General features: G+C 37.6%; 1 protein-coding gene across 23 annotated transcripts in view; it reads right to left on the reverse strand.

The window, feature by feature from the left end:
• Positions 1-13,211, reverse strand: part of Sgip1 (SH3GL interacting endocytic adaptor 1) — a 200,500-nt gene that overhangs the window by 35,932 nt on the left and 151,357 nt on the right. For 8 of the 23 annotated variants that reach the window (XM_047541444.1, XM_047541437.1, XM_047541452.1 and 5 more), the window contains 2 exons: positions 10,544-10,609; positions 9,532-9,591 (listed from right to left, as the gene is read on the reverse strand). The exons of 5 other annotated variants lie outside the window; for them this stretch is intronic. In XM_047541444.1, the coding sequence (XP_047397400.1) occupies positions 9,532-9,591; positions 10,544-10,609 (126 nt within the window). The remainder of the gene's footprint in view (positions 1-9,531; positions 9,592-10,543; positions 10,610-13,211) is intronic. 10 more of the 23 variants (XM_047541480.1, XM_047541501.1, XM_047541539.1 and 7 more) reach the window with 2 other exon arrangements.

Raw genomic sequence — 13,211 nt, forward strand, 5'->3', positions numbered from 1 at the left:
TATTTATTGAGTGCTCTGCGTATGCTGAACTCAGGGCTTGGCTTTAATCTCGATCACAACTCTATACTATAGATGCCATTATCATTTCAAGTTCCATAGGGAGAATCTCAGTCTTAGAAAGGTTAAGTGACTTGCCTAGTTACACATTGTGCTGAGCCTATAGCCTAGATCCAGAAGGTTTCTTCTCCCAGAGCCCCTGCACACACACACTCACACATACACACATACATACATACTCACTTACTCGGATATACACACACACATGCACACTTCTTTTTCTGATATGAAATATATAACCACATATATATATATGATCCATATGTTTTTCTTTATATATGTGTGTGTGAATGTGTGTGTACTGATATTAATTGGGGACTCTGTTTCTAATATCTAGGATAAAACTCCATATGCTTTTAGGGTAATATTTACACATCACATAAGATTTATTTTAGCATTCGAATGTTCTTCAAACATTTAATATTGTTTCTAAGTAGACTCTCTACCTAGATTTAAATGTCACTCTTAATTTTCTTCATCATCCTAACTTCTAAGATTTCCTGTAGATGCTTCCAAAGTACTGTGTCTCCTTAATTATAATATTCTTCACACATGATTGTAACTACCTGTTTAAAGTCTGGCTTCTTATTTGTTCACTGCTGTATTCCAATGCCCTTCATGGTACCATACACAAAACAGATACTCAGTAAACACAGACTGAATGAATACAGATATGATATTAGTCTTGATAGCACTATTATCAAGGCCTCATACCATGAATTTGTTCCTTGTTTTCCCTATCAGATATCTATCTATTGCAGTTAGTAAATATGAAAGTCTTAACATTTTGTTGTGCATTTATCACAATCAATACATATATAAAAACATATAAAGGAAATCCTGACTCCTGCTAAATATTAACAATATGTCCATGTCTAAGCATATGCATATTGAACTTACTGAGAGGAGAATTTTAAGTCAAACTATAATAATCATATGCGAAAATGGATTCCTTATTTTAAACATGACATGTCCGTAAGATTACTGTGGGGATAGGTAGAGAACTCTGAAATTTTTCTGAAGTGCTCCTATTGCATGGAGAAAGAAAAAGTATTCTATTAAAAACAATTTTCTTTCTATTCAATAGCAAAAAAAAACCTACAAAATTATTCAATTATTTTTTAAGTTTTTATGTCAGTTCATTTTATTTGTTTTGTAAAAGTATTAAAAATTCCTTCAGTCATATATTATGTTCAGCTTTGAGTGGTAATGTCTGTACGTCAGGAAGAAGAAAATGGAGAAATTTAAAAAAAAGATGGCAAAATAGAAGAGAAGGATATGTGCCCAAGAGAGGACAAAAGACTGATGCCCAGCATTTAAGAAAAAACAGCAGAGCATTATCTCTGTGTTGACTTGTATCTGCAGTAACAGTCACAGAACAGCTGCATGCTGTCTTCAGTCTTCCTGTCTGGTGCTCTGGTGCTCATCTCGATGCCACTGGGTTAGCCAGCCAGGCATTGCCTCAGCATGAACAGCTGAGGGATGTCAGATCAGCAAGAGAGCTGGGAATTTAATACGGGCTACAAAAACAAAACCACTGAATATCATGCTCAAATTTCATCACCAATATTTGTGTGGCTATTTAAAGAAAAACCCAATGGGGCAAGATCCAAATTACAATGTGCTCTTTTTCTAATATGGCTGCTGGATACAGGCATGTCCCAAGGTTAAACACTCACTTCTCTGGATGTAACCATTAACTCCAAGCGGATGATTCCCAAGTTTCCACAGTTCATTTACTCTTGGACTCATACTACATGGATGCTGTGAGGGAACCTCACACCTTTGAGGTCTTCAGGGCCAGTCTTGGTTCCTGACCCAAACTTCTGCTCTTGCCGATTCCTTTCTTCTGGTTGACAACAGTACCCTTCTCTCAGTGTCTCAGGATGGAAGCTTCAGAATCAACTCTCACTCTTTTCCACACTCCATTAGATGTCTCTCCATGGCAGTGGTAAGTCAGTCCCTTAATACTTTTGGACTGCTTCAGAAAGTCATACACTTCCCTTCTCACAAATTTCTCAAAATTCAACTTTGTATAGGAATTGCCCTTGGATTCCTTCTCCCAATATGAGAAGTTCTTTAGGAAATGACCTCTATATACTCTTCATGATCATCTCTTCAAACACTCCTTGCCTCTCCAGGGTTTATCATCACCAGCCACAAACTAGATATTACTCACTCTAATACCTCTACTCAGTTGTTCCTTCAAACTGGAACACTTTCCACTTTCAGAAGTCCTCCTTTAATACTGGTAGGCTCAGAACCCTCTTCCTCCAAAAAGTTATCTCAGACTCTTTCTGTTAAAAATCTTCCATAATTAAAAAAAAGGTTTTTGCAATTCTACTGTGGCATATGCCACAGAATGCCTTTCATAAGAAGTGCTAAAGGCTCCCATTTTTTGTGAATTCCTAGAAGGCAGAATTTTACCTCCGAACCTGTAGCTATGAAGAGCTCATGAAATAGTTGTGAACCACTGAGTGCAGAAATAAGCTTGTAAATCTTCTTTAACTTTTCTATTCTATTAATCATTGGCTCTATTATCTTTTTCTTACTCTAGGGAATGATTTAACTTACACTTCAGGCTTCAAAATCGTCTACACATAGCAACCCTTCTTTTTGGAGTTGAAGGCTTTGTGCTGTTCTTGATTTCCCCGTTTGGTAACCCTAGGCAGATGAGAAATTCAGCTCTATAATACGTTTCTGCACCAGCAAGTGCAGCACACACTCAGGGTTCATGTCTTCCTCTCTGGGAATGAAAGGCTTCAATCTTAAGCAAAGCAAAGGCTGTCCAACGTTTATTATTTTCAAACTATTGGATTATGTTCACTTTTTTTTGACTGAGAGATACTTCAGAAGCTTGTGTTTAGACCATTATGATCTTAAGAGGAGGAAAACACACCATTAATGTGTCTAATGGAGATACAAGAAGAAAATCCTGGGCTTAGTTACTATCAGAGAGTTAATAGATCACATTAGAGACAAGGAAAACATCAGAAATAAGAAAGGCATACATCTTGTAGGCTGCACCTTATTGGTCCCTTGGTGAGGAGAATTAATCTCTTACTCAGTTGAAATGTAACCTCAAAGTGTGAATAAAAGAAAAAAAACTTTCATAGTGTATACTACCTTAATAAACAAAAATGAATCTATTTTATTTGATTTTCCTAATTATTCTGCCAGGTGAGAATTATAGCTTACATTTTAAAGATGATAAAGCAGAGACACAGAGACATTAAATGCTCAGGATCACATGGTTCTTGAAGACTTGGGCTAAATTACAGTGATTAAGGAACATCACTTCTGTGACTCAACTTGTATTCCCCTTGAACTGATTTCATCACCAGATAGCTGTGTTACCACAAGAAAGTCACTTAAATACTCAGAGCTTCTGTTTACTTATTTCTAAAATGTGAATAATAACATTGCTCACTTCCTATGGTTGCTGTGTAGGTTATCCGAGCCTCTGGATGTGGAGAGATTAGCTCAGAATGTGGACGTGTTAAGGCCTCATCAGTTATGCGTCGCATCAGCACTACCGAGAAGGACAGCAGCCCCCAGATGTTAAGTCCAAATAGTATGCCGTTTTCACTAACCAGGTACCCCGTGCATGGCGACATGCTTGGTGTAGAAGCTTCCACCTACTCTTCAGCTTTCCCAGGGGTATTTAATCAGAGAACTATGACACGAGTTTGGTACATTCATGTCCTCTCTAGAAGGGCATTCACACAATTCAGCCTAGGCAGAAGGCCAGAATGAGGGAACATAGTTCGTTTTCTACTCCATCACCAGCGTGACAATCGAACACTAAATATGAACAGGACAGTGCGCTGCCTCACAGAACAGGAAACCAAGTGGAATATCAGCATGTTGGTCAGTCCCAGGGATTTTTAAAACCAGGCACCTAGTCTACTATGAAGAGGCAAAGTGAACACTGAAACCCTTGGCAGATCTCCCAGAACGTTCTGCAGGTTCCATTCCACTTAATCATTTTAACATGTGCAGGCTATTTAAAAACTCTCTGTGACCTTCAGTTACTTTAATAGAAAGGACTATACATTTCATCTTGACAATACAGTTGATATTCAAAAACTCAGAAGAGCTAGCGGTCATCATTTTAATATTTTTAATGAAGACAGGCTTGCATCACTGTTTTTTTTTTTTTTTTTCTAAATATTTTTACATAGTTTCTCCCACCTGGTTATACTTAATGCTGTAAATTGCACAGAGTGGGAACTCAATAACTTTGTTGCATTTTTTATTAAAAAGGGCCTTCAGTGGGGGTAGGTACAATTAGTAGACGCTTCCCACCTAAAGAACTTTGTGAATTTAGCAGAGCAGAAAACTGGTCACACTTTCCAATTTTCCTTTCTTCAGTGACTCTTGAGTGAATGAATCATATCTTTGTGATGTGAAGAATTTGACCTGTTCACCTCTTGCTGGATTTTATTACTGTGTCAGTATAAAGAAAGTCATGAGCTCTCTATGATTATGACTTACCCATGACTAAGTCACCTGCATCAGTCTTACCAATAACCTGCCTAAGGAACCCAGATATTTAAAGTGCTGTTTCACAGAGACAACGTAATTCCAAAAAGAAAAGAATGTAGCTCCTACTATATAGATGATTAAGGTTCTTCCAGAAAGTTATTTTCCCTCTAATCTGGATGGAGAAAAGAACTTGAATGTAGGCCAAGACTAGCAGGCTAACTGACAATGGAAGGACAGGAGAACAGATGTTGCAGTGAATTCAAAGACTGTCTGGTGTTAGGGAATTAGAGAGTGGGAAAGTTAGGAGATCAGGGAAAACTATTGCTATTGCTGAGACTGGATGAAACTACACATGCACATAGGTCAAGAGGCAGACAAGTAGTCTCCAGCTAGTGACCTGAATTTAAATCCTTACCCTGCCTCTGCCTGGGGTGTGATCCTGGGGGAGTTACTTAGGTTATCTGCATCTCAGTTTCATCAGTCAGCTGTGCAGATGAAATGAGATCACAGATGGAAAGTACTTTGTACCTATTAAGTGCTCAGATGTTAGGTACACTGGTTTTATTTCTTCAGGTCTCCCAATATGCTCCAGTACCTTCCCCATTTGATTTTCCTGTAGAACTCATTACTATAGCCATACTCTGTATTTTACTTCTTATTTTTAACCCTTCACACTTGAATATAAGCTCTGTAAAGACAGGAATTTCTTCTCTTTTATTTACTAATGGAGAGGGCTCAGGACAGTGCTCGCCCATAGTAGGCACTCCGTAAATATTTATTGAATGAAAGAATCATTGCTTAATGTAGTCCATGATATAGAAGAAGAGTGACAAGCCGTTAGTTATGAAATAGCCAAACTGACACTTGCCAGTGGGAACCATTTCCAAGGTGTGATCAGAAGAATAGGCTACTGAATAGGGTGGAGGGAATATTTGTTGGAGTTGGGGAAGTCAAGAGGCCCTGGATCCCACCTGTTGATGGTCACCCACACAGAATCTGTGTTGTGGATGATACTAGGAAGGAGGTGGGACAAAGGATGAACCGGAAGCTGCAGCACTGCAAGCCCGTAAATAAATACAGAGGAACACTCTGTGGCCAGGGAATGGAAGTGGTAAGATGATCAGATGGATGTTTTCCAGGATCAGGGAGCAGCAATGGGGAACTGGGAGAATCTGAACACTGTCCCTTAGCCTCATGATGTCAGACCCACAGAAGACTGAAGAACTTTCTGTGGAGAGCGATATAGGAGAAGTGGTGTTCTGTAGAAAGGGCTGGAATTTAATGAAGGAAAAGAGTGGGCATCTCAGCAGAGAGGCTGGAAATGTCATGTGTGGCTGGGGATGACATTCCCCAGGGGAGCAAGGGGAGGAGGAGCAGCATGCAGGGCTTCTGGAGAGGAGAGTGCAAGAGGCCAGAGACTCAGGAGCAGATTATCTTGAAGCTCTTAGAAACTGAGATGCTCACAAACTTAGAGTAGGAGGTTGCTTTTGTTGCTGCTTGTTTTTCATCTCCCCATATAAGATGATTTTGTAGTTAAAAAAGCTAACCAAGGAGAGGGCTAGCACACTTCTGGAAACATCTTGATGTTAAAAATTGTTTGAATGTCTAACGGCCACTTATTCTATTTATTATGAAAATATTTCCCGCTCCCACCTCAGAAGGGTAGGTGATCACTGCTATAAGATGGACGTAGGTGAATTGAAAAGCTCATTACCATTTGTAACCCAACTCTGTTGAAGCCTAATTTAAAGTAAGTAGATTAAGATTTCAGCGAAGTCATTTGTGAAAGAAAGATATTCAGAAATGTCGAGGGATTGCATGAGTTAGACGACTGTCTAATGCTTTTCTATCTCTTTTGTTAAAGTAGGTTTGAAAATGCGAAGTGCCTCATGTTCACTCCAAATAAACTCATAAACCAATGTTCATCCGTTGGTTGGTTGGTCAGTGGCTCAAACAGTGAGTGACTATAATGTATAAATCATCATAAAAACAAAACAGTGAACAAGGCAGGCTAAGGTTTTGAAGAGTATAAAAACACTATATAAAAGTCAGTAAATAATAATCAAAAAGCTTTAGAAAAGGTGAATAATTTGGCATAGGAATCGTTCTTCTACATTCCCCAAAGTACTAAAGATGATGATTAACATTAATAATAACAAGGTTGGGTAAAATCAGAGTGTCCTTAGAAAAGCATGTCAGAGATGCTATTCAACAACTATGTTGATGATAATCTTTTCTGTGATATGGAAACTGAGATGGGGGCGTTATTCCCAAGGTATTTTAAAATGTGGCCATGTTAGTGTCATTTTGTCTTCACAGAATAAAATAAAATTAAAAAATTCCAGGTTGCCCCAGCTAAAAATATCAGAGACTCACGCATATAAGTGGTGAATACAAACCTTTTCCATTTTTAAAACACAGCCATCTTTGCTCAGGTAGCAAGGTGTCATTTTAAAATTTCTCCTAAGGCTTCCCTTGAAGTGTATTTTAACACACTTATCTCTGCAGAAGCATTTCTTGGTGAGATGAATGGGGATGTACATATTCATTATAAGGAGTTCACATGACTCCCAGAAATCCTCGTTCATATTTCCCAAACTTGAACCAAGTCCAAGATGAACAAAATACAGTACTTGATATCCTGGTTAGTTTACATTAAAACTCTTTCTTGCTTACTTCCCTTGACCTGAATCCAGATGCCTAAGGAAACTGGATTTTGCTAATGAGAATGGCAACATTCTCAACCTTAGACCCTCAGAAACTTACTAATAGATATTACGCATACGTTCATTAAAATGTTATTCCACATATTTATGAAATACTTGCGTTCTATTGATACTGTATATTTCTAAAACAAGCAATCAAAAATGTCTTTAGATTGGTGTCTTCAAGAAAGTTCACTGTCTTTCTCTGAAAAGAGACTCACACTAAAACAGAAGCAAACGAGACAACTTGTGCTCCAAAGCCAGAACAAACCAACCCCGAAAAAGCGGTCAGAGTTGGTTTGTGGGAGTCCCAGACAATTATTTAAGAGCTTCCCTAGTATACTGCTTAAAGGCCTGATTAAAACCGTGAGAACTAAATTGAGCGTGATGGTGCGTGTCTGTGATCCCAGTGCAGGAAGGAGGATCACAAGTTCAAGGCCAGTCTCAGCAACTTAGCAGTACCCTGTCTCAAAATAAAAGGAGCTGGGGATGTGACTCAGTGGTAAAGCACCCCTGGGTTCAATCCCCAGCATCTATCAATCAATCAATAAACAAACAAACAAAAGCAGAGTAAACTGCAGCTTCTGCTGTGGCCAGATTGAACTAGAGAAAGGGCCTTTGCAAGTACAGGTGTTTGCTATACTTCAGGATTACCAACCTCTTCAGCTATAGCTTCATCCTTTGAGAAGTGCCGATAAGTAAAAAGATAACAGGGCACTTTTTAGTTCCATCTGATTCGAAGGGAAATTTTCACTGGTCACAAGTTTGTGGACTTTTCATCTTATAAAATTAATGACTTAAGGTAAATGAAGGCTTTGATATCATGTGGAAAATATGCATCTTCCCATGAAGACCACTGAGTCACCTGTCCTCTACCCAGCCAGGAAAAGATATCAGGATATTTGGAAAGTTTGAAATCAGACCATCCTTCTTGCAGTTACCCAACCTACTTTGAACTGCTGGGTGCATGTCTATAATCTCAGTGACTCAGGAGGCTGAGAAAAAAGAATTGCAAGTTCAAGGCCAGCCCAAGCAACCCTAAGGAACTTAGTGAGACTTGTCACAAAGTGAAAAATAAAAAGGGCTTAGGATGTAGGTCAGAGATAGAGTGTCCCTGGGTTCAATCCTGGTACTTCAAAACAAACAAACAAAAATGAACAAAAAAAACCAAACTAAGCTAAGGGCTTCCATGTCAAGGACCATATTGCAAACAAAATTCACTGATGAGAGAAAAAAAACTACATCCATACAACGTACTCATATATATCAGCCATTCTGAATTTTTAAATTGCATTAAATCACACATCCAAGTGAGGAAAATTATTGTTGTCACCAAATACAAAGTTAAATACTGAGATTTGACTCTAGAGTAGAATATTTTTTGGCCAATTTTTGACCCTAAGAAAAATTTAGCTATCTAGGGGCTTATCTAATGAATTGTTATGTGTAAGATGACCCATTAATTAAGTTAAATTACTTAATTTTTTCCCTACCATTAGGTTAAGTGGACCATTTTGTCAAATTCCTGGTCAGTTAAGATGATTTAGAACTTAAGTATAAAACAGAAGATTGATAATCCTTAATCCAACGTACAAGAAATTACCAAGCACTGATCTTAGAAATTTAACATTATATTTATTTTCCTCAATTATCTAAAATGGCAAGTCCAGCAATAGTTGACATTTTACTGTAGTCATTCTAATTGCAATTTCAGGAGATAAAAAATCAAACCTACTAAAATACTTCTTTTTTCTTTTCCCTGTTTTTCCGATCTCCTATGCAGCATAACTTGTTCTAAGAATATATACATTTATTTATATACATATTTACAATTCACAATCATGGATATTGCATCTGGAATATTAATTATTGAAAACAAAGTTAAACACCAATACTAACCAAAAATGTTCTTGTACTTTTTTGCATTGCATTTGCCAAAGAGTTAGGAAAGAGCCCTGGTTGACAGAGTTAAGTTCCTTGGCCAAGAAAAGATGTGCTTTGTTTTGTTTTGTTTTTCAATTGACCACAGTTAATTAAGTGACTAATATTAATGGCAAATTCACTTTAATTTGTTTAGGATGAAAAATTGAAGATCACATATAAACCAAATTCATGTAATTTTTTTTTCTTCGGTCTTTAATATTTTCTAAGTAGCCATAGCATTTTGAGGTGGAAAGCGAGGCCAGAACTTTTGGACAGAAGTGGGATTTTGAAAAGCCCATGGGGGAAAAAAGGATAAAGAGAGTCTAAATTAGAATCTGGTATGCTATGTACTACTTACCTTCAAAAGTCAAATAAAACTTTCCTCTGTCAAACCAAACGAGGGAAGGCTGTTCATTCTCTGTATGGCCAGGAGTTGAAGCGGGATGGGAAAGGTTAAGGAGAGGGAGAGAGAAGGACACAATGTGAGTCACAGAGCAGGTCATTAATCTCACTACAGGGAAGGGCAGAGGCACTGCATGCCATTAGCGTGCAGGAAAAAGGGAAGGTTGGCGATCTATGTTTTGTCTTTTTATTATTATTATTATTTTTATTAGTTGAGGAAACAGAAAGCAAAAGCAAAGCTATGGCAGCCTAACGGGATGGGTACGGTTGTTGGTAGCTTGATACTTGGTGCCTGTGTGCAGGGAGCAGAAGTCTTCCTGGCCATGCAGGGGCATCAGCATATTTTAACTGCACTAATTTGGGCAAATTGTCATTCAGCAATTGCTGTATCCATTTCATCTTCAATGTCACCCCCTTCTATGTCTCTAGAAAGATAAACTTGGTATTATGGGTCGTATGAAACATTAGCTTAGCTTTTAAATGACAACAGCATTGCATATCAATTTAAAGTTCATGAAAGATGTCTCAGGTCTTCCATCCCTCTGCTGGAATCACCTTAGGTGTCCAGACACAAAACACCCTTTACCTCTGTACCAAAGAGAAAATGAGATTACTGATGCTGCTCTATTATGTTTCAAATTAAGAAGCAGTTACTGGGCATGTGATTCTGAATTCTGAGCAGTTAAATTATTCCTTCCTTTGAAAAGTCACAAAGCAATGGCATCTCATCTTTTCAAACCTTTTCACTGAGAAACTGTCATGCAACCTGCTGCTTTTTTATATGTCCACTTACAAACATATCAGTGGCATGAGTTCGGCGATGAACACTGAACGTACAGGGTGCATCTGAGAGGCACTGGACACTCATGAGGTGAGGAGCATGTCCATGAAGTTTCTAGCATTCAGATGGAGAATGGCTTGGATTTTAAAAGTCTAAGTATCTAGAGATCACTCAGCTAGCACCATACCTGCAGGCGTGTCACAGCGCCTTTCAAACGAGGGCAGTTTGTCATAAAAAACATCATCTTCTGACACTACGAACCAAAAAAACATAAACGAATGGAAAACAAAAACACAAATACAAATCCCAAATGAAAGCAAATAGCACACTCTACTGACTGAAACTCAGGAATGATTTTCATGAACAAAGGAAATATAACTTAAGACACTGGGATTGTGATTAAGATATAGAAAGTGATATGCTGATTTGATGATGGTTCTATGAGAAGAAATTAAAAATAAAAAAGTCAGGTTTTAGCATCTGTGAGTTGGTCAGCTCCAGGGAAGAAGTCACACCCGCCCTTCTCAGGGAGTTGCTAAAGGCATCATAAATAATTGACTTACGCAAGTGTATTTCACTTCAACGCAATTCTCAAGTGACCAGACATATGCCTATCAACAAGAGCCTCCTGACAGAGCCCTGACAGATCAACAGGCCTGCCCAGCATGCACATTCTCCCCAGGAAAAGAGAAGCTAGCTTTTAACATGACCATAAAAAGCAACCTTATAAATTCAAGGTCTCTGAATGAACTTTCCCATTGCAGCCTCATCAATATCCAATTTCAATTTGCCTTGCACCTGCCTTTGATAGTTATAGACCATCAGTTTTCAAGAGCATTATCATAATTTCATCTTTGGCTATGGTATCCAGCTGTGGATAAATGTCTTTGTATATTGACCACAACATTATGAATTGATGCTCTGGACCTCAGCTGTTTTAGATCTTTACACAGGCTCTCTCTCTCCCCAGCTAACAAAAGCAGGTAATTGGGGATTTTACTTTATTTGATTAAAACAATATTGCCACAGGTCTTAAAGGTACTATTACAACTTTAGTAGAAAACTGAAAAAAATTCATAAAAAGACCAGGAATGGAGGACACTATCTACAATGCAAAGTTATAGACATGAATGAGGGTAAGGAAAAAAATTCCATCAACAATAATGTTTTGGGAAAATATTCTATTAGCTTGCTGCCTGACTTAGGGAATGAGGTAGGGAAGCTTCTGTTTTTTGCCAATTCTTAAGGCCCTAGGATATCACCTTTCAATCAGTTTTTATTATGCATAGATTTTCTTTTTAACTACAACAAGTTAATGCAACTCCTATAATAATATCCATGGGAGCACTGGAGACAGGTCCTTCCAAGAAAATAGTATCCTTTCTTTTTGTGCAGAATAATTGCTGCTGATTCAGTAATTTTTTTTAAAAAGAATTGCTAACCACTTTGGAGGAAATGTTTTACATTTTAGATGCTGTGGTTCTGCTACTGAATACAAATCACTTTTGCTTGAAGTTCTGGACCAAAGGAAGCAACCAATCCATCTGATACTTCCTTTGGTACCCAGACATGATTACTTTTCATTCATTTCAGTTTAGCTTGCATGTTAAAGATGCAATTTAAAATGTATAACTACCAGCGAAGGAATATAATTAACTTGAAATTAACAGGGAAGAAAAATTGTCTTTCCTGTGGTCTTTTTGCAGTGGGGTCCTAAGAAAAATAATTTGCAAATATTTTTTAAAAAGTACAAACACAGAAATAAGACACAAGTAATAAAAATTGGATATTTATTATTAGAGACAACTCTCCATTCTCTTTCTCTGAAGTTTATAATAGAATAATTTTACACATTTTCCCTGTCCCCATAATATCAACACAATTTTCCCCCAAATCATACAACACAGGTTATGTGAGCCTTTTGTAGTATAGTTTACTGTATTCCATTGATAAGTTATCTGAAATTGGGATGGGTTTTATAATTAATATAAGAAAGCATTGCATCTTAGTTCAATTGATAGTTTTTTCTCTTTTTTTTAGTCATATATAAAACAATGGTATATTTTAAAATCAGGGGTGTCTTAAATGTGATGACATACAGTTGAGTAGGAGCTCTATGTCATTTGAATTTGTGACATTACAGAGAAAGTTCCATTTTGCTCATGTAGCACCAAATTTTTTTTTTGTCAATTTTTAAGGTCCTAGGATATCACCTATCATTCAGTTTTTATTATACATAGAGTTTCTTTGGTGGCTACTTGATAATCACAGTTCTTACGAAAAATTTCATACTGAAAGCATGAAATTTGATGTAGAAAATTTAGACTTGCTCTCAAAAGTTTAGTTCATGGATAACTTTAAACTCGGTTCATTGGTTTCCATATACTTGCCCCGATTTTGGTTCAAGTACCATAGGAAATGGCAAAATTGTATTGTGGTGGTGGAGGAAAATGTTGAGCCATCAACTTCAGAGAATTTGATGCTGAAATTTTCAACCTCCCTTAAGTCATTTGACTACATTAAATCAACATTCCAAGTCAGCCGGGATGAAGTCCCTTGGTGCTGACTGGTCAAAGCACAGCATCCCCACAAAGAGCAATAGCAACACACAAGAAGTTGCCGGTCAGTTACTTAATAATGTATTTACTTCAGAGAGAAGTGGCTGTCAGGTGACCACAGCAGGAGGAAATAAGGAACAGGAGGGTGAGGAATTCAGTGGGTAGATGAAGCCAAATAAAAACAAGAGAACCAAACAGATTAAATCAGTATGTTCCTCAGCAGTGAATCAATAAGACCAGCCTCTTACGTGGCTGCTGTTTTTAACCCCTCCATGGTTAATTTTGAAAGAACACATA

The sequence above is a fragment of the Sciurus carolinensis genome, chromosome 1 (genome assembly GCF_902686445.1).
Source record: "Sciurus carolinensis chromosome 1, mSciCar1.2, whole genome shotgun sequence".
NCBI lineage: Eukaryota > Metazoa > Chordata > Mammalia > Rodentia > Sciuridae > Sciurus > Sciurus carolinensis.